The sequence below is a fragment of the Leptodactylus fuscus genome, chromosome 8 (genome assembly GCF_031893055.1).
Source record: "Leptodactylus fuscus isolate aLepFus1 chromosome 8, aLepFus1.hap2, whole genome shotgun sequence".
Classification (NCBI taxonomy): domain Eukaryota; kingdom Metazoa; phylum Chordata; class Amphibia; order Anura; family Leptodactylidae; genus Leptodactylus; species Leptodactylus fuscus.
The window spans coordinates 41,053,175-41,073,245 of record NC_134272.1 but is presented as its reverse complement, the minus strand read 5'-3'; the positions used below and the strand labels follow the sequence as shown (position 1 = coordinate 41,073,245).

General features: G+C 42.4%; 1 protein-coding gene across 1 annotated transcript in view; it reads left to right on the top strand.

Annotated features, from left to right (window-relative positions):
- STAT1 (signal transducer and activator of transcription 1) overlaps window positions 1–16,932 on the top strand; it is a 275,050-nt gene extending 258,118 nt beyond the window's left edge. Inside the window, exons 22-24 of the mRNA XM_075285132.1 lie at window positions 600–675; window positions 12,395–12,503; window positions 16,569–16,932. Of these exons, the coding sequence (XP_075141233.1) occupies window positions 600–675; window positions 12,395–12,500 (182 nt within the window). The 3' untranslated portion in view covers window positions 12,501–12,503; window positions 16,569–16,932. The remainder of the gene's footprint in view (window positions 1–599; window positions 676–12,394; window positions 12,504–16,568) is intronic.
- Window positions 16,933–20,071: the final 3,139 nt, after the last annotated feature.

The following is a 20,071-nucleotide window of genomic DNA, read 5'->3' as shown; positions in this document are numbered from 1 at the left end:
TCTAAAAACAAGACACAGGGACACAAAATCGGAAGGAGATCACAAACGACAAGACCCTATCCTCCTAATTCCTAAGTCTGTGGCATATATATGCAAGTATACATAACTCTCAGTAGAAAGGCAATACAGAAATATACTCAAAAAGGATCTAACATGTATTAAATCTACCTAGGGGATAATAAAGAAGGGCAAGACCAGCTTATGGTCAATTACCACCAAATAGGGAAATAATACACTGTATAAAGGTCCACCTCCAGGCAGAATGGAGATTTTCAGATCAAGATGGCGGAATGAATGCTAATCTCACTCTTTACACGGATATTTTCCCCTCACACAGGAAAAAAAACGCTCCTAAGGCGCCTTGCAGCTAATTTGCATAAGAATAAAACACTGATTTTCATTAACATGGAACTGCAATGCAAAATAAAAAAGGGTATCTTTGGAAAGTATACACGCAGCCCTACAAGAGTAGATACAAACTGGAAAAATGTTAATGGCACAACAATGAAGACAGACTGGGAAAAGTGATATGGTTATTTAAACATAAAAGTAAATTGTTATGGCCTTTTAGTTAATAAAAACACATTTTTGTTTTCCAGCTCCTGAGCCTATGGATCTTGATGCACCTGATCGAATAGGATATATCAAAACTGAATTAATTTCAGTGTCTGAAGTGTGAGTATATTACAGATAAACATGAAGAAAGTCAACTCCAAAATGGGGTTGATCTGTGGGGGTCTAACACCTAAACTCAACACAGGTCAGCTCTTCTGTCATTCTGGTGCAGGAAATTTCAGTGTGTGAGGAGTGCATGTAGTCTGCTCTATTCAAGTAAGAGGAGCTTAACTGCAGTTCCCTAAAACCACCGATAAGCAGTGGACATAGCTGCTTGAATAGAAGCAGCCTTCATGCACTCCCTGTCCAGTACATCAGATTCTGTTCAGTTTTAAACTCCCATAGATCACATTATGATGACCTATCCTGTAGATAAGTATGAAAACTCCATTTGTGGCCAGAAAACCCCTGTAATGGTGTACATTCTGAGGACAAACAAGTTACAAGTGATACCTAATGGACCCGTCATGAACCCTATTGTTTTTAATATTTTTGTGACATAGGAGGTTTGACAGGTAAGGTTTGCCTGTACACCAATGACACAAATTATTTTATCGGGTTCATATTCTTGGAAGACTTTGAAAAAATACATACAGTGGTCCATACTATGCAAACGATAGTTCAATGTTTCCAAATGCCTAATCTTGAGGAGAAGGAACCTGAAGGAATCTGATTATTGCTTGGTATCCAATACTTCAGAACATGGGGAATCTAGGGTTCTTAATATTAGACAGGTAGTTTGCAGGCAATGTATCTCTCAGCAGGTTTCATGACAAATAAGGGTAGCTGTACTAGATGTTAGGGTCATTACTGAAAAGCACATGCACAGTACATGCACTCCTTGAGGAGATGAGCCACAGTTCTTTTGCAAAGTAACATGGTGCACAGCACTCCTCTTGTCAATAAACACAGTCCTGGGTGTAGACATTGAATAGATGGCTAGTGAGCTCCTTCAACCCTCCACCTCCAAAGGGTAGTCAGATGCGGAATGGCAATGAAGGGAGTGTAGAGAGGTCTCCTGGAACCCAAGCTGGGGTGCCACTTAGAATTCTCTGCAGGAGTCTTACCACAATATGTACATGGTATACCACAATGAGGCAGAACTCTCTGTGAGAGTGCACAATACCAATAATATTCACAAATCCATGATAAGACTTATTATACAGCTGTTGAGTGTCAGAGTAAGCAACATTTTGGACAGTTTTTTCCCTTCAACAGGCTGTAGAAAAAGTACAATACACGTTTTACACTAGTTTCACACTAATGTTTGATTCTCCGTACAAGACTCCGCCCCACATTCCACTTAAAATCAGTGGAGAGAAAAGTCCTGCAAGGAAGGAAGGTGGGTGGGTACATTCATACCAGTCTGTAGGTGTCTCAGGGTTAGATACAAGAGAAAAGGCATCACAGGAGGTAGCCCTGGTGGTAGACCTGAAATAGTAAATTAAGTAATGTAACTCATTATTCGTAGTATTGTACAAGTAATAATAGTACATGTACAGTACAGGCACCAGTGTATAATTAACATGCATTCATGTAATGAAATAAGTAGTACAGTATAGTATCTCATATAGGAAATTCCTATTCCATGTGATGCAGAAAAACATCTGTATACATCCTCTGCTTGCTGTTATTATCAGTCATTCTTTGGTATGTTTCTCCCATCTGGACCCAGAATCTAATCCACTCCTGCTTCAACCATAATTTCACCTCTGCTTGCTGTTATTATCAGTCATTTTTAGGTATGATGTTATCCACTTTGTTGTAACTATATTAGCTTTGAAGACCCCGTTTCTGTTTCCTGTTGTGCCCTCCCTCTAATAATAATAAGGTGAATTGAGCCTTGTAGTAGCAGAGTTTTAGGCCCTTGGGGTGAGTTGAGCCTTGTACCAGCAGAGATTGAGGCCCTTAAGGTGAATTGAGCCTTGTAGTAGCGGAGTATTAGGCTCTTGAGATGAATTGAGGATTGTAGAAGCATAATATTATGCTCTATGGATGAATAGAGCCTTGTCGGAGCATAATATTAGGCCCTTCAGGTGAGCCTTAATGGGGTGGTTTTAACTTCATGTTGGGGTGCTTTACACTGGTGGAGCTGCAAATCCTGGGTCAATCCATTGGCTGTTCATTTTGATCAGCGTCAACCGGTCAGCACTGTCAGCTGACAGACGGCTGTGCTTATTGCTGATGATGCCACCGGCTACACTGAAGACCTTTTCAGATAGAGCACTGGCGGCAGGGCAGGACAGCACCTCCAAGGTGTAAAGCGCCAGTTCCAGCCACAGGTCCAAGTTCAACACCCAATATGTGTAGGGCGTAGAGGGATCGGAGAGGACAGGGCTGTGGTCGGCCAGGTACTCACACAACATGCGCCTATACTTTTCCCTCCTGGTGTCACTTGGCCCCTCAGTGGCGGTAGTTTGGCGAGGGAGTGCCATTAATGTGTCCCACACCTTGGAGAGTCTTCCCCTGGTGGGTGTGGACCGGATGGCAGTTGTTAGCCTCTTGGAGGAACTCTCCTCTTTGCCGCCAGCGAAGGTTGATGGAAACATTTCCATCATATTCTGCACCATTTGCTTGTGGCAATCATTTATGCGATTGATCTTCCCCTCTACCGGAATGAAAGACGAGATGTTATTTTTATACCGGGGGTCGCTGCCCTCACGTATGTATATATATGTATACAAGCGTAGTTTATAGAAAGTATACACCTAGCTTACAACAGGTATAGGACAGTGTAGTGTCTTCAAGAAGTATGAGGAGTCAAGGATTAAATCCAACAGAAACTTGGTTTATTCACTGCTCCATACATAGATCTGCAGCTTCACCTCAGCCATGTGCAAGCAACCCCCATATCCTTCCTCCTTCCTGTCCCATTAGTCCCTGCTCTTATAGAGACATGACTGCTTGCTATATATTACATCCCCCCGTTTCTTTTTTTTGTTTAATATTACATGTGTATAGTACACGAAACGCATATAACAAAAAAATCAATAAAAATCAATACAAGTTACAAATCAAAATAATATCCACAGTCCTTAATATAGTCAGGTCAAACAGGAACAGATTCCAAGACCCTGACTACACCTCTTCAATGAGTCTGGATGGGGCTCTTCGTTCTCTGGTGGGATACCGTCTAGAAGAGCAAGGATCACTGCTTACTGATGAGCTGGCTACGTCCTGTTGACAACTGCCACTAACAACAGCCGCTCCATCAGTCATAGAGAGTTCATCAAAGTCGTTATTTGGTAATACTTTGAAGTGTGAGGCATTCCTGGTTATGAAGTATCCATCTCGTGCAGCTGTGACCATGCTTCCTTTCTTGGCCATTACATAATAGCCCGCTGGATCATGCACTGGAGTTTTCTTTTTTTTTTTTTTTTGACGAACAACCACTTTATCACCCATTTGAATAGCAGAGGGCCGCGCATGATGTCTCTTATCAGCATAATGTTTCATTTTGCTCTTGTTGTGTAAGTCTGTTACTCTAATACTAGACTCAGTTGGTAGGGCATGTGAAACCACATCTGGAATACTGATGTGAGGAGTTCGGCCAAACAGGAGTTGAGCTGGAGCAGCATTGGTTGTTGAATGTGGTGTACTTCTGTAGTTGCACAGAAACTTGTACAAGGCCTGTTTCAGTGGTGTATACTCCAGAGTGGCTGCTTTAACTCTCTTGCCTAAGGTGCGCATAAATCTTTCCACAATTCCATTTGCTTGCAGCCAGCAAGGTGTTATCTTCCTGTAAGTGAACCCAAAATATTCAGAAAATTGTACAAATGCATGTCCATTAAATGGAGGTCCGTTATCTCTATTGACTATTTGTGGAATACCATAGGCTGAGAAAATGTTCCCAAACTCAGGTATGACACTGGTTGCTGAGGTTGATGAAATAAATGCAGTTGCAGGATATCTTGAATATTCATCAATAGTCACCAGGATGTATTGCCCATTAGGTAGTGGACCATAGATATCCACTGCTACTTCCTCCCAGACGGCCATTGGTAGAGGAGACATTTGTAAGGGCTCTACCATAAGAAGAACTAAGGAGTGATTACCTGGCATGTATTGTAATGTTTTATCATGTGTTCCACTAAATGATCCATATTTGGGAACCACACCTTTTTTTGTGCATAGGTCATTCTGACCCTGGTCATTGTGACATCAAGGTGTGCAGACCAGAATTGAACAGAACTGCTTCTCGTTATAATCACTGTTCTTCCCATACTTGTAAAAAACACTTTTCCACCCCAAACCAGCCCTGTCACTAAGAAATTCTTTATCTCTTCATCTATATTACCCCACCATCTGACCTTCTCTGCACAGCTACTCACAAACCTGCAAGCTTTCCGCTCCAGAAACACATAACCTCTCCACACACTCTACTACTTACACCTGCTGTCCCTCTCCTTGCTACTCCTTACTTCTGGCGACTTATCTCCCAATCCTGGACCACCCCAGAAAATCCCTACTGTTGGCTCTTTCCACACAACCAGCGTCAACGCACGGAACCCCTTAAATCTTAAACCTATCTTACCCGCTCCTGCCACTCCTTCTGTCCTCTCCATACACAGTAAACTTGACTACATCCTTGACCTCTTCCACTCCCATGAACTTTCATCATGTATCACAGAAACATGGCTGACACCCTCAGACACCACCTCCCTGCTGCCCCCTCCTATGGAGGTCTGCAATTCTCGTACATTCCCATCAATATACCTGGTAAAGTGTAGACATACTCCTGTCTGACAGTTGCTCCTTCGCCCCAATCCAACCGCTACCTGCTCTCACCCTCCCCTACTTTATTATTATTATTATTTATTTATATAGCACCATTAATTCCATGAAGTGTACTCACAAAGGGGCACACAATGGACCACATATTCACTCGCGTTTGTTCTCTATAAAGCCTCCCTAACTTTCTGACCTCACTCTCTGATCACAACCTGCTGATATTCTCTTGATTTGGGGTATAACAGTCCGTGGAGTCTCATCTTCCTCTTAGTTGGTGGCCGCTATATGGGGAGGTGGGGTGGGGTGGGTGGTTTGGGGTATAACAGTCCGTTATATCTTCCTCTTGTTTGGTGACAGCTGGACACGTATTGGGCAGCGATCTCCACAGTGGCCTCTTCTTCTCCCAGTAGGATGTAGAGTTTCCTCTTCTCGTCTGCAGATATGAAGTCTGGGATGTGGGCAGAGAGTCTGTGGAAGTAGACGGCCATCACAGCTGAGTATTTGGTGAAGTGTAGCAGGAAGTGGGTCTTGTCTTCTAGGGCCCCCTATAACTCTGGTCCTAACCCACTTCAACATATCCCTAACCAATGGATCCTTCCCCTCCGCCTTCAAGCATGCTACCGTCACTTAAGAAACCATCCCTCGACCCGTCCTCTCCAGCCAACTATCACATCTCTCTGCTCCTGTACGCCTCAAAACTGCTTGAGCAACACGTCCACTCTGGACTATCCTCCTATCTCTCTATCCAACTTACTCTTTGACAAACTATAGTCAGGCTTCAGACCACATCACTTCACAAAAACTGCCCTAACCAAAGTCTCTAACAACCTTCTAACTGCCAAAGCCAAGCATTATTATTAGTTTTATTATTATTTTTTATTTATATGGGACCATTAATTCCATGGTGCTTCACATTTGGGGGTTTACATACAGTACACAAAATATACAAACAGATATAATACTAACAATGACCGACTGGCACAGTGGGATAGAGGGCCCTGCCCGCGAGGGCTTACAATCTATGAGGGAAGAGACAGAAGGTGAGGGTTGAGACTGTTCAGATGGTGGTGTGGTGACAGTAGTGTTATTGGGGGTTGTAGGCCTTCCTGAATAGGTGAGTCTTCAGGGCCTTCTTGAAGCCTGTGATTGTGGGGGTTAGTCTAATGTGTCTTGGTAAGGGGTTCCAGAGTATGGATGATGCACGAGAACAATCTTGGAGACAATTGTGTGAGGAGAGGATGAGAGTAGAGCGGAGTAGGAGGTCTTTGGAGGATCTGAGGTTACGTGTGGGCAGGTAGTGGGAAATTAGGTTGGAGATATGGAGGGGACAGGTTGTGGATGGCTTTGTATGTTAACATTAGCAGCCTGAACTCAATACGCTGGGCCCAGTCATAGCTAGAGTCCAGCCATGTCTCACTTACCCCCACCATGTCGTAATTTTCTTCCAACATCATCACTTCTAGTTCCTCCATCTTGTTAGTGAGGCTTCGGGCATTTGTATACATACATTTCATAGATTTATCTTCCCTACTCTTCCACTACCTACTAACTGTTCTATCTCCACCCCCCACTCCACCCTCAGTTACCGTATTTAGCCCTCTTTCCATTTCTACACTATCTTGCCCCCTACATCTGTTACCCTCCCTCCCAGTCCTTAGTTTAAACACTACTCCAACAGTCTAGCCATCTACTCCCCCAGCACAGCTGCACCCTCTCCATTGCGATGCAGCCCATCCCTAATATAGAACCTGTTGCCCACAGCAGAGTCGGCCCAGTTCTTCAGGAACCCAAACCTCTCCTTCCTACACCAACTTTTGAGCCACTTGTTTACCTCCCTAATCTCCTGCTGCCTTTCCTGTGTGGCTTGCGGAACAGGCAGTATTTCTGAAAATACTACCCTGGAGGTCCTTGCCTTCAGCTTGCTGCTTAAATCCCTGAAATCATTTTTAAGAACCTTCCACCTACTGCTAACTTTGTCATTTGTGGCAACGTGCACCATGACCGCTGGATCTACACCAGCCCCACCCAGTGATCTGTCAACCCGATCTGCAATGTGTCTATCTTGAGCACCAGGAAGGCAACACACCATACGACGATCTCTGTCTTTGTAATAGATTGCCCTATCTGTTCCCATATCTCCCAGTACCAGCACCTGTCTAGTCTAGCACTCCTATCCCCCTTCTTACTGGAGCAGACATTCCCCTGGCTTTCAGAGGAAGTGTCATGCTGCAGCAGTGTTACCCCCCTGTACTAACATCCCCCTCATCTTCCAATTTAGCAAACTTGTTGGGGTGTGCCAATTCAGGACTAACCTCCCTGGCACTCTTCCCTCTACCCTGCTGCTTTCTAACTGTTACCCAGCTAGCTGCCTCATGTTCCTGCACCTCCATGTTACCATCCCCCTCTGTACTTGCCCCAGCGAGTTGCTTCTCTTTGAGCAACAAACTCCTTTCCAAGTTATCAATGGATCTCAGTGTTACAATTTGCTTATATATATATTGTCAGGGTCTGGGGTTGCTAGGTGGGGTGGCATAGACACACAAGTCCACATTTTTAGTCCAAAAAAAGGTAGAGTTTTATTTGCACTCCCCAAAAAAAACTGTGCAGCAACAAAAAAAACAATACAAAAATAAATACCTGCTCGGCTAGGCTCTAACTGAACATAGGTTGAGGTAACCTATAATAGCAGACTCAATAGTAAGTTGCATCAACCAGGACAGCTCCAACAGTGTGACCTTCCTGCTGGCTCTCCAGCCAAGCTCTGTCCAAAGTCTTGCTCATGGAGCTGATCTCTTAAGCCTCACTGATGTGGACAATTCTCTGCAGCTGACACACTGCAGAAACATCCACAATGTGTGGACTTGAGGGGGGTGCAATGACAGGTCCCACTGCCAACCTACCAGCCATTCCTAAAAACCAGCCCAATACTGGGCATTTACCAAAATGCTCAGCAGATGAAAGTTGTCTGCTGAGAACAAACATCATTCCTGGACTTTTCTCATCTCGCCCACCTGAGTAGTCTGGGCGAGATGTACACCCCCTCCATTATCTGACCGGCCATTGGCTTACAATATATATATAGGTCCATCTATATTTTCTTCTCTCTCTGCATATAGCTTTCAGTTTTTGAGTTCGGATAATGGCTAGTAAAGTTTCTTAAAAGGGGTATACCCGTCGCTCTCGCTGACCAGCTATGCTGCTATCAGTTTTTCTCAATTCCTGTATTCAAGAAGCTGGTGTTCAGGCTTTGGGCTAGTTCACACGTGAACTGCCCGCGCGGGTTTTGACACAGAGAGAGACGCGGCGAGCCGCGTCTCTCTCTTGTCAAAACCCGCCCGCCGCGACCATCGCTGTCGCGGCTTAACCCTCTGCTGTCGGCTCAAATGAATGAGCCGACATAGGAGGGAGCTGCGGGGGGCGGAAGCCGCGCGACTGAGACAGCGCGGCTTCCGCCTGAAGAAAGGACATGTCCTTTCTTTTCTCCGCTAGCAGCAGCTCGCCGCTAGCGGAGAACAGAAGCCCGGCGGTCTCCATAGACCACCATTATAAGGGGAGGTTTTGGACGCGAAATCCGCTGTCAAAAACCTCCCCTTATACTCACGTGTGAACTAGCCCTTTGGCTGCTTGATGGACAGGATACTATGAAGTAGATATAAAGATTGCCTTTCTCATAAAAGATTATTTATTCTGATTACTATAATATTAATACAGTATAGTATAATATAAATGCAAATCAAATAATCACAATAAATATATATTACATTACAAGGGTTTGCAGAGAATGGACTGTAGGATTGCAGTAATTTAAACACCTGTCTCTTTATTTAAATCCAGAGATAATAAGCACTCAGCAAGCTCACTCTTGAGTCTTTATCACCAAACTTCGATTAGTTGACCTAATTGCTGTGACCTAAGAGCAACTACCATCTCTAACAACTCTAAATAGGTGCTGCCCTTTTAGGGTGGATCTCCAGTCCCCAGAACGAGATATGGAGGTGGCAATCCATTACCATTGCAGCCAGGAGTTTGACAGGTCCCAAGTTTGTTTGGAATAGACTTCTATTAGAAGCTACAGTTAGGGCCAGAAATATTTGGACAGTGACACAAGTTTTGTTATTTTAGCTGTTTACTAAAACATGTTCAGAAATACAATTATATATATAATATGGGCTGAAAGTGCACACTCCCAGCTGCAATATGAGAGATTCCACATCCAAATCGGAGAAAGGGTTTAGGAATCATAGCTCTGTTATGCATAGCCTCCTCTTTTTCAAGGGACCAAAAGTAATTGGACAATGGAGTCTAAGGGCTGCAATTAACTCTGAAGGCATCTCCCTCATAAACCTGTAATCAATGAAGTAGTTAAAAGGTCTGGGGTTGATTCCAGGTGTGTGGTTTTGCATTTGGAAGCTATTGCTGTGATCAGACAACATGCGGTCAAAGGAACTCTCAATTGAGGTGAAGCAGAACATCCTGAGGCTGAAGAAAAAGAAAAAATCCATCAGAGAGATAGCAGACATGCTTGGAGTAGCAAAATCAACAGTCGGGTACATTCTAAGAAAAAAGGAATTGACTGGTGAGCTTGGAAACTCAAAAAGGCCTTGGCGTCCACAGATGACAACAGTGGTGGATGATCGCCGCATACTTTCTTTGGTCAAGAAGAACCCGTTCACAACATCAACTGAAGTCCAGAACACTCTCAGTGAAGTAGGTGTATCTGTCTCTAAGTCAACAGTAAAGAGAAGACTCCATGAAAGTAAATACAAAGGGTTCACATCTAGATGCAAACCATTCATCAATTCCAAAAATAGACAGGCCAGAGTTAAATTTGCTGAAAAACACCTCAAGAAGCCAGCTCAGTTCTGGAAAAGTATTCTATGGACAGATGAGACAAAGATCAACCTGTACCAGAATGATGGGAAGAAAAAAGTTTGGAGAAGAAAGGGAACGGCACATGATCCAAGGCACACCACATCCTCTGTAAAACATGGTGGAGGCAACGTGATGCATGGGCATGCATGGCTTTCAATGGCACTGGGTCACTTGTGTTTATTGATGACATAACAGCAGACAAGAGTAGCCGGATGAATTCTGAAGTGTACCGGGATATACTTTCAGCCCAGATTCAGCCAAATGCTGCCAAGTTGATCGGACGGCGCTTCATAGTACAGATGGACAATGACCCCAAGCATACAGCCAAAGCTACCCAGGAGTTCATGAGTGCAAAAAAGTGGAACATTCTGCAATGGCCAAGTCAATCACCAGATTTTAACCCAATTGAGCATACATTTCACTTTCTCAAATCCAGACTTAAGGCGGAAAGACCCACAAACAAGCAAGACCTGAAGGCTGCGGCTGTAAAGGCCTGGCAAAGCATTAAGAAGGAGGAAACCCAGCGTTTGGTGATGTCCATGGGTTCCAGACTTAAGGCAGTGATTGCCTCCAAAGGATTCGCAACAAAATATTGAAAATAAAAATATTTTGTTTGGGTTATGTTTATTTGTCCAATTACTTTTGAGCTCCTAAAATGTGGAGTGTTTGTAAAGAAATGTGTACAAGTCCTACATTTTCTATCAGATATTTTTGTTCAACTCTTCAAATTAAACGTTACAATCTGCACTTGAATTCTGTTGTAGAGGTTTCATTTCAAAACCAATGTGGTGGCATGCAGAGCCCAACTCGCGAAAATTGTGTCACTGTCCAAATATTTCTGGCCCTAACTGTAGCAGTAGTGTTAATAGCTGCTGAGGTATATATCATGATTGGCCACTAAGTTATACACATTGCCACAACAGCTCAAATAAAGTGCTAGAAGTTTAAAGTTACAATGTGGTCCAATATATGTCTCCTATCCATTAAAGTAATAGCATTGATATGCACACATTGGTGACTATAGCAACATAGGTTCACATATATCCTATACCACTATATACAGGTTTAATAGCACTGTGGCTTACCCATGTTGACAATATAGGAGGTATACAAGTCGGGACAGGCACTCACTCCCCAGTGCCTGGCTCGCGTTTCGGCTATGCAGCCTTCGTCAGGAGGCTGAATGCCTGAGTGAGTATATATAAAGTTGACTTCAAAGAAGGGGGATACATTTGGGTGTACACCTCTTAGATTCTGGTGCCTGGAGCAACCTCATTTGTGTCACATACAGCTGAGGCTGGGCATTATGCAATTTCATCATACACAAGGCTCGCTCATAGATTTCCACAGATTCAAGATTTCCACAGAAAGCATGTAATTGAAGTCTGAATCACACTATTACCGTGTGTCAGCCTCAGTCTAATATAAGAAGATAGAAACAACATGGAAAAGAACAGGTGAGAGACTAGTATTTGGAAATTCTTAATGGAGCACATGAGAAACTTTAGGGTCAGTTCACACGTGAAAACCGCCTAGCTTATTTGTGCGAGGTAAAAAACCTCGAGGAGTTTTTTTGACGCTGTTTTTTGCATTCCACGCGGTTTTTGACGAGGTTTTTGACGCGGTTTTCGCTAGCGGTTTTCGCTAGGTTTTTTTTTTCCTATATGTGCTATAGAAACTGCAGGCGAAAACCGCGCGGTTTTCGCCTCCCATTCACTTCTATGCAATTCTTCAGGCGTTTTCCGCCTGAAGAAAGGTCATGTTGCTTCTTCAGGCGGAAAACGCTAGGAGGAAAAAAAAAGCTAGTGGTCTACATAGACCACCATGTTAAAGGAGAGGTTTTTGAAGCGAATTCCGCTGTCAAAAACCTCCCCTTTGCCCACGTGTGAACTAGCCCTTAGTTTCCTTGTGTTCATATAATGTTGTTTTCTTTATTCTAGAATTATGTCAAAACACTGCCCCATGCCTGCACAAAAACTATATTTGCTATCTTTGAATTTTAAGTTTTGGAATTGTATGTAATTAAAAATAGAATTCTATGCTTCAACTTAGGAAGGGAGGCATGCTATTGCTCTTTTCATGCCTCTTCATGCCAATGTCTACCGTACCCAATAAGAGTGTAGCACAAAATAGATTTTTAGTCTGATATAACTAATTATTTGCTTTTATATTTCAGACATCCTTCTCGACTTCAGAATGCAGAGTCACTTCTGCCAATGTCGCCAGATGAATATGATGATCTAACCAAACTAGTTGGACCAGCCGAATTTGTATTGTATTGAATTGTATGTTAATTATATTGAAATCTGTTTTCTTTTACTTCTTACTTTTTCTTTAAATAATGTTTTTATTTTCATACTATTAGAGATGATTCTCCAAATGACTTCTGTATGAGATTACAAAACTATGTAAGCATTTTTTTGGGGGGTCTAGTGTACCAAATTTATAAAATTCCAAAAGTCTATCACAGGCAAAGCCTTCAACAGACATCATAACTTAAAAATAAGTGTTATATGATGTGCAGTTTTCTTGAATATTGCATATATCTGTGTGCACATATCTTCAAAGAATTATGTAGAACATACAGTGTTGGCCAAAAGTATTGGTATCCCTACAATCACAAATTCTTTGGTATTATCTTCATTGAATTTGTCTTCAATGGAAAACCACAAAAATAATTGTCAAAAAGCCAAATTGGATATACTTCCACAGCAAACATAAATAAGGGGGTGGGCAAAAGTATTGGCACTGTTTGAAAAATCATGTGATGCTTCGCTAATTTGTGTAAATAACAGCACCTGTTACTTACCTGAGGCACCTAACAGGTGGTGGCAATAACTAAATCACACTTGCAGCCAGTTGAAATGGATTAAAGTTGAACCAACCTCTGTCCTTTGTCCTTGTGTATACCACATTGAGCATGGGGAAAAGAAAGAAGACCAAAGAACTGTCTGAGGACTTGAGAAGCAAAATTGTGAGGAAGCATGAGCAATCTCAAGGCTACAAGTCCATCTCCAAAGACCTGAATGTTCCTGTGTCTACCGTGCGCAGTGTCATCAAGAAGTTTAAAGCCCATGGCACTGTGGCTAACCTCCCTAGATGTGGACGGAAAAGAAAAATTGACGAGAGATTTCAACGCAAGATTGTGCGGATGTTGGATAAAGAACCTCGACTAACATCCAAACAAGTTCAAGCTGCCCTGCAGTCCAAGGGTACAGCAGCGTCAACCCATACTATCCGTCGGCGTCTGAATGAAAAGGGATTGTATGCTATGATACCCAGGAAGACCTCACTTCTTACCCAGAGACATAAAAAGCCAGGCTGGAGTTTGCCAAAACTTACCTGAGAAAGCCAAAAACGTTTTGGAAGAATGGTCTCTGGCCAGATGAGACAAAAGTAGAGCTTTTTGGGAAAAGGCATCAACATAGAGTTTACAGGGGAAAAAAAGGCCTTCAAAGAAAAGAACATGGTCCCTACAGTCAAACCTGGCAGAGGTTCCCTGATGTTTTGGACTGCTTGACCATGTGCATGGCATTATGAAGTCTGAAGACTACCAACAAATTTTGCAGCATAATGTATGGCCCAGTGTGAGAAAGCTGGGTCTCCCTCAGAGGTCATGGGTCTTCCAGCAGGGCAATGACCCAAAACACACTCCAAAAAGCACTAGAAAATGGTTTGAAAGAAAGCACTGGAGACTTGTAAAGTGGCCAGCAATGAGTCCAGACCTGAATCCCATAGAACACCTGTGGAGAGATCTCAAAATGGCAGTTTGGTGAAGGCACCCTTCAAATCTCAGGGACCTGGAGCAGTTTGCCAAAGAAGAATGGTCTAAAATTCCAGCAGAGCATTATGAGAAACTCATTGATGGTTACCAGAAGCAGTTCACAGTTATTTTGTCTAAAGGTTGTGCTACCAAGTATTAGGCTGAGGGTGCCAATACTTTTGTCCGGCCCATTTTTGGAGTTTTGTGTAAATTGATCAATGATTTGACTTTTTTTTTTCATTCTCTTTTGTGTTTTTCATTGCAAGCAAAATAAATGAAGATATTAATACCAAAGAGTTTGTGCTTGCAATCATTTTCTGACAGAATTGCAGGGGTGCCAATACTTTTGGCCAACACTGTATGTTTCATTTTAAGTATACCATATCTGAGGAAGGGATCAGAGCTATCCCGAAAGCTTGTAATCTGTCATCATTATTAGTTAGCCATTAAAAAAGGTATCAACTACTGAAGACTCTCAGGTTTTTTGTTTTTTATATTTCATGCCCACTGGCTAACATGGTACAAAAACATACTTTTTCCTCATTTTAAGTAGTGAGTTGGAATAACAAAAATTAAAGGCAGTTTGTCAGCAGGAAAATTGTCATGAAACTAATGATAGTACCTTATAAGGCTGCTGCTACACTTTACAAAGATGCATTTCTTATTCTCCATTGCAGCTCCACTTTACTAAAAATCTGCATCTTGTCAATTTTGTCATGCAAATTAGCTGAAAAGGGGCTTTAGGGATGTTTCTTCTCAGCCACATCACTAACTGAAAGATGCTTGGTGCCATGTCCGATTAGACATCTCTCCCTGTCTAAATCCTAGTCACATCTGACAACCACTATTCTAATAAAGTGGAGGTCACCTGATTTAGCCATCCAATGACTTTTTCCTTTTTTTTTTTCGATGCCTACATTTTCCTACTTCCTGTCCCAATCAAATTTTTACTGTGTTAACCGCGTGGTATTTGATCAAATTCAAATACCGTAGTATTCGCTCATCTCTATTTATAATGTTTCCCTCCAAATGTCCCACAGTATTAAGTGCCTTTCCTGTTGCCCCAGTTTAAACTGGGAGAAACTAGAGGGGACATTAATCTGGGGCAGCGGGAGGGGAACATTAAACAGTGGGGTTATTTGGAGGGGGACATTAAACTGGGAGCAACTAGAGGCAGACATGTCCCCCTCAACTACCCCCCACAGTTTAATATGCTCCTCTATCTGCCCCCCAGTTTAATGTCACCCTCCATCTGCCCCTTAGTTGAATGTCCCCCCTCCATCTGCCTTCAGTTTAACTGCCCCCTACATCTGTCCCCAGTTCCCTCCTCTTACTCACACATACTGTCTCTTCTCACCTTATTTTCCTTCAGTCTCCATTCCTGGCAGCTTGCTCTTTCTGTGTAACAGCAACCACACTGTCCCATGTGGCTCCGCCCACTAACGAGTCTTAGCCTGTCCTAGTTGAGCTAAAGAGCCTGTGAAGTCATCACTTGGCCTGGTGCCATAACCTCAGCCTTCAGCCTCTTGAAGAGATACAGAGGTCTAAGGGGTTGCCATGGCAGTCAGAAAGTAAAGCAACAGCAAACTATTGCACATAGTTTTCAATACCATTGCTATGCCGATGACACCCAAATATACATCTCTGGAACCAGACATTACCTCCCTGCTGGCCAGAGTTCCAGATTGCTTAGCACCTGTAGCCTCCTTCCTCTTCTCGCGCTTTCTCAAACTGAACATGGAGAAAACCTAGTTAATCATTTTCACCCCACCCTGTATGGCCCCCCCACCTGATCCATCTATCAAAGTTTACTGAACCCCACTTTCCCCTGTCCCACAGGCCTGATGTCTTTGGGGTTAACCTGGACTCCGACCTATCCTTCAAATCACACGTTCAAACCCTCAACACCTCCTTATTCTTATGGTAGAGTTGGAAGGGACCTCAAGGGCCATCGGGTCCAACCCCCTGCGAGTGCTGGTTTTCCTAAATCATCCCAGCATATGTTTATCCAGATTCCGCTTGAAGATTTCCATTGATGGAGAGGGGCGATGGTGTTTGCTGAGAGTACCTGTATATTTTGTGTACTGTATGTAACCCCCAAATGTTAAGCACCATGGAATTAATGGTGTGATATAAATAAATAATAATAATAATAATAATAATAATAATATAGTTAGGGGCTGTGTTGGGACACGAAGAAACGTGGGGGATGAGTCAAAGTGGAAATTGGGTGAGCAAATTTTTTTGTGGCGTTCACTTAAAGCACTGCACATTCTGTCTCTTTCAGTCCTTAGAAAGTTGTTAGGTACGCATGTGCAATAACATTGGGGAGGGGAGAGGGAACTACTGTACTTGTCTGCTGACATAAAGAATAATAGAATATATTCCTGTTCTAATTTATTTTTCACTCTAATTTTATTATGATATAAGAGAAAATAAGAGCAGTAAAAATTAAGAGATGATAGGGAATTATTTTTTCTGTTTTATTTGTTTAGATTCTGGGTTTAGTACTCATTGAGTGCTGTGAGAGAACTCGCAGCTCATTTAAGTAAAACTTTTTTGTAATTTTTATTTTTTATTTTTACAGATGCATTCCTACAACAGCTAAAAATCTTCAGTATCATCTTGAAACAAGACTGCTTTGCATGATTAATCTTTTGAATGACCTACAGATTTTATGAAAATGGTTTAATTGTGACGGATACTCTATCACACTGAACTATTTAAGTGACAGAATAAAAGACTAACTTTACTTTATAGTGAATGCTTCTGCCTTTCTTTGATGATTTTCTGATTATTATTATTGAAATAAATTAAAGGTCACTGTGCTCGTGAACTGTTCTCTGGTTCCTTTGGAGTTTGTGTCTGTTCAAAAATGTAATTTTTAAGTTGAAGCAAATTGTTTTAGTTCAAAACCTTTATAGGTCAATAAAAGATTTTTAAAAATGTAATTTGCACTGAATTGTTTTGATAAAAGCAAACTGCATTTTTTTACATCACCAATAAACACTGAACAGAATTTTAGGCTAGGTTCATTACTATATTTTTATTTCTTTTATCTGTCATAGAGTCAGAACAACTGACTTAAAATCTTTTTTTGTGCATATTTATCAATTAAAAAATTAAACAACTTTGCATGTACTGTCTTGTGTTCATACAACCTTCCAAAATATTATGCAAATAGGATTTAATAGTATGTTTTTCAATTAAACTCATTGATGATATTGTGTTTCAAGACTCTTTGGATCACTGAAATCAAAACACCTGTGATAATTAGTATGCCAGCTGAAGCAAATTAAAGGAAACCTACATAAGGCTTAGGCCCCATGTTGCAGAAATGCAGAATTTTTGGTTGCAGATTTTGCTGCGGTTTTCTTAGCCAAAGCCGGGATTGGACTGAGCAAAAGGGAGAAGTATAACAACTTCCTATATATTTGCCATTCCTTCTGTAGCCATTCTTGGCTTTGGCTCAAAAAACCACAACATGAACTTCAATAAAAAAAAAGCTGCGTTTCTGCCTTAGCCTAAGGCTGCCATAAACTCCAAGGGACCGCCCTGGCCGAGGATGACATCAGGCCAAGGACTCTCATGGTGGTTCTGATGGAAACCCGCTGTGTCCGGAGGAGAAACCGGGTGGCCACTTCTATCCTTAATTTCCTTGGGCTGGTGAGAGAGATCTGCAATCTTTTTGAATCCAAGCTTAACCCCAGAAATTTCTTCTGGGAAGACGGTACTATTTCTGATTTCTCCCAAATGATTAGCCATCCTAGCACTGTAGGAAGGAAGTGGCAATTTGAAGATGTTGTTGGAAGACCGGAGTTGATTGTGCTTTTATAAGCCAGTCGTCGAGATAGGGAACCACAAATAGACCCTGAAGTCTGAGGGCTGCGGCAACTGGAGTAATGCCGAACGGAATTGCGGCAAAATTATATTGCCCCCTGTGCCCCAAAACTTGAATGGCGATTCTGAGATATTTCCTGTGTGGCGGAAAAAAAAGAGGACGTGTAGTTATGCGTCCTTTGTACCTAAAGTAACTATGACTTCACCTTGCTAAAGAAAAGACGTCACAGAATGTACAGACTCCATTCTGAAAGGGTGTTTTTTTTTGTTGTTTTTTTTTAACTGGTTGAGGACTCTTAGGTCTACTAACATCCTCCAGTCTCCCAACGGTTTTGGGACCAGGTAGACTAGGGAATACACCCCCAGACCTAGTTCTGAAGGGGAACCTTTTCTAGGGCCCCCTTTCTGATGTAGTTGATGATGGAACTCTCCAGAATGGATTGTTGAGGAGCAGGAAGGTAGTGTGTTGCGACAAAATGGTCGCGGGGAAGATAAATAAATTCTATGGCATATCTGCGTTACACAACCTGCAAAACCCAGGGAACCTTTGATATCATAGTAATCATAAGAAGCATCCACATGTCAATGGCGACATCAGTACTGATAGACACGGGATTGAGCACTGCAGGCCTGCCCACCATTGGACTACAGGTACCAGCATTCCCCAGTTGCTTATAATATTGTTTTTAAAATGTTGGAGTCTATGTGAAATATGTACAGAATATGTTTGCAATATGCATTTTATTTCTTTGCAATAGTCAGATATATGCATACCTGGAATGTTATATACACATATTGTTACCGTATTTTTCGGACTATAAGACGCACTGGACTATAAGACGCACCTAGGTTTTAGAGGAGGAAAATAGGGAAAAAATTTTTGAAGCAAAAACTGGTAAAATATTTACTATATGGGAGTTGTAGTTTTGCAACAGCTGCAAGGCCACTTTGACAGGTGACCCTGCAGCTGTACGGGGATGCATAGAGTGTTTTTTTTGCGGGGCCAGCTGTACTTTTTAGTTATACCATTTTGGGGGATATCTATTGCTTAGATCACCTTGTATTGAAAAAAAAAACAGGAGGTGATTTAGAACTTTTATTTATTTCATATTTTTAAAGCTTTTTTTTCTTTTTTTTTTTTACTATTTTATTCCCCCCCCCCCCCCGGGGCTTGAACCTGCGGTCACTTGATCGCAAGTCCCATAGACGGCAATACAAGTGTATTGCCGTCTATGGGCCATTCTGTCTATTAGTATTACGGCTGGTCATAGAGACCAGCCGCAATACTAATATAGCAGTGACAGGCCGGGGAGCCTCATTAGGCTCCCGGCTGTCACCCGGACAGGTCGGCTCCTGCGATATCGCCGCGCAGGAGCCGGCCTGCAACTCTACAGGTACGGGGCCGGTGGGGACCGGCCCCGGGGGAGAAGGGGCCACGGATACTGACCCGGCATCCGCTGTACTAGAGAGGCGGATGCCGGGGAGGGATAGACGCCGGGGCCTGAGACATCGCTACGATCCTCTGCCCTGCATGAAGCATGCAGGGCAGAGGAGCGCAGCGATGTCTCAGGCCCCGGCACCTGTAATGGCGTCTATCACTTGCCGGCTTCCGCCTCTCTATTACAGCGGATGCCGGGCGCCACCTTCAGACTATAAGACGCACCCTTCTTTTCCCCCAAAATTTTGGGGAAAAAAAGTGCGTCTTATAGTCCGAAAAATACGGTATATGTTTTTTCTCTCTATTTTTTATCAAATAGTTATATATATTTTTAAATTTATTATCCTCTATATATAATCTTTATGGGGAATTATTTACTAAGAAATTTATTTTATTTCTGTTTTATGTGTTTTTAAGGTTCAACTTTGCTCCATACCTTGTATCACTTGAAAAAGGGGGTGGTTACCCCAAAACGCTGGCATTTCAGCGTCGTGTGTTTTATTAAGTGTCTTCATTAAAAAATTATGATTTTAGCTATTGGTTCAGCGCAGTTATCTATTTTTTGGGTTTACCCAATTGGTTTATTGTCGTGATTTGGCTTCTCCCCCTAACTCAGGGGTTGCTGATAGAACTGCTGCTCATGGGAACCTTCCAAGTATTGGTGGCTGTTTACCACCCAAATTATAGATCAGCTCAGTGCATAATAAGATATATTCTCTGTATACCTAGTTAATGCAGGGATTTCTTTCTTGCTTTAGGAGTCCCTAATTAATTCTAGTGCAGCTCCATGTTCCCTGACAGAATGAACTATA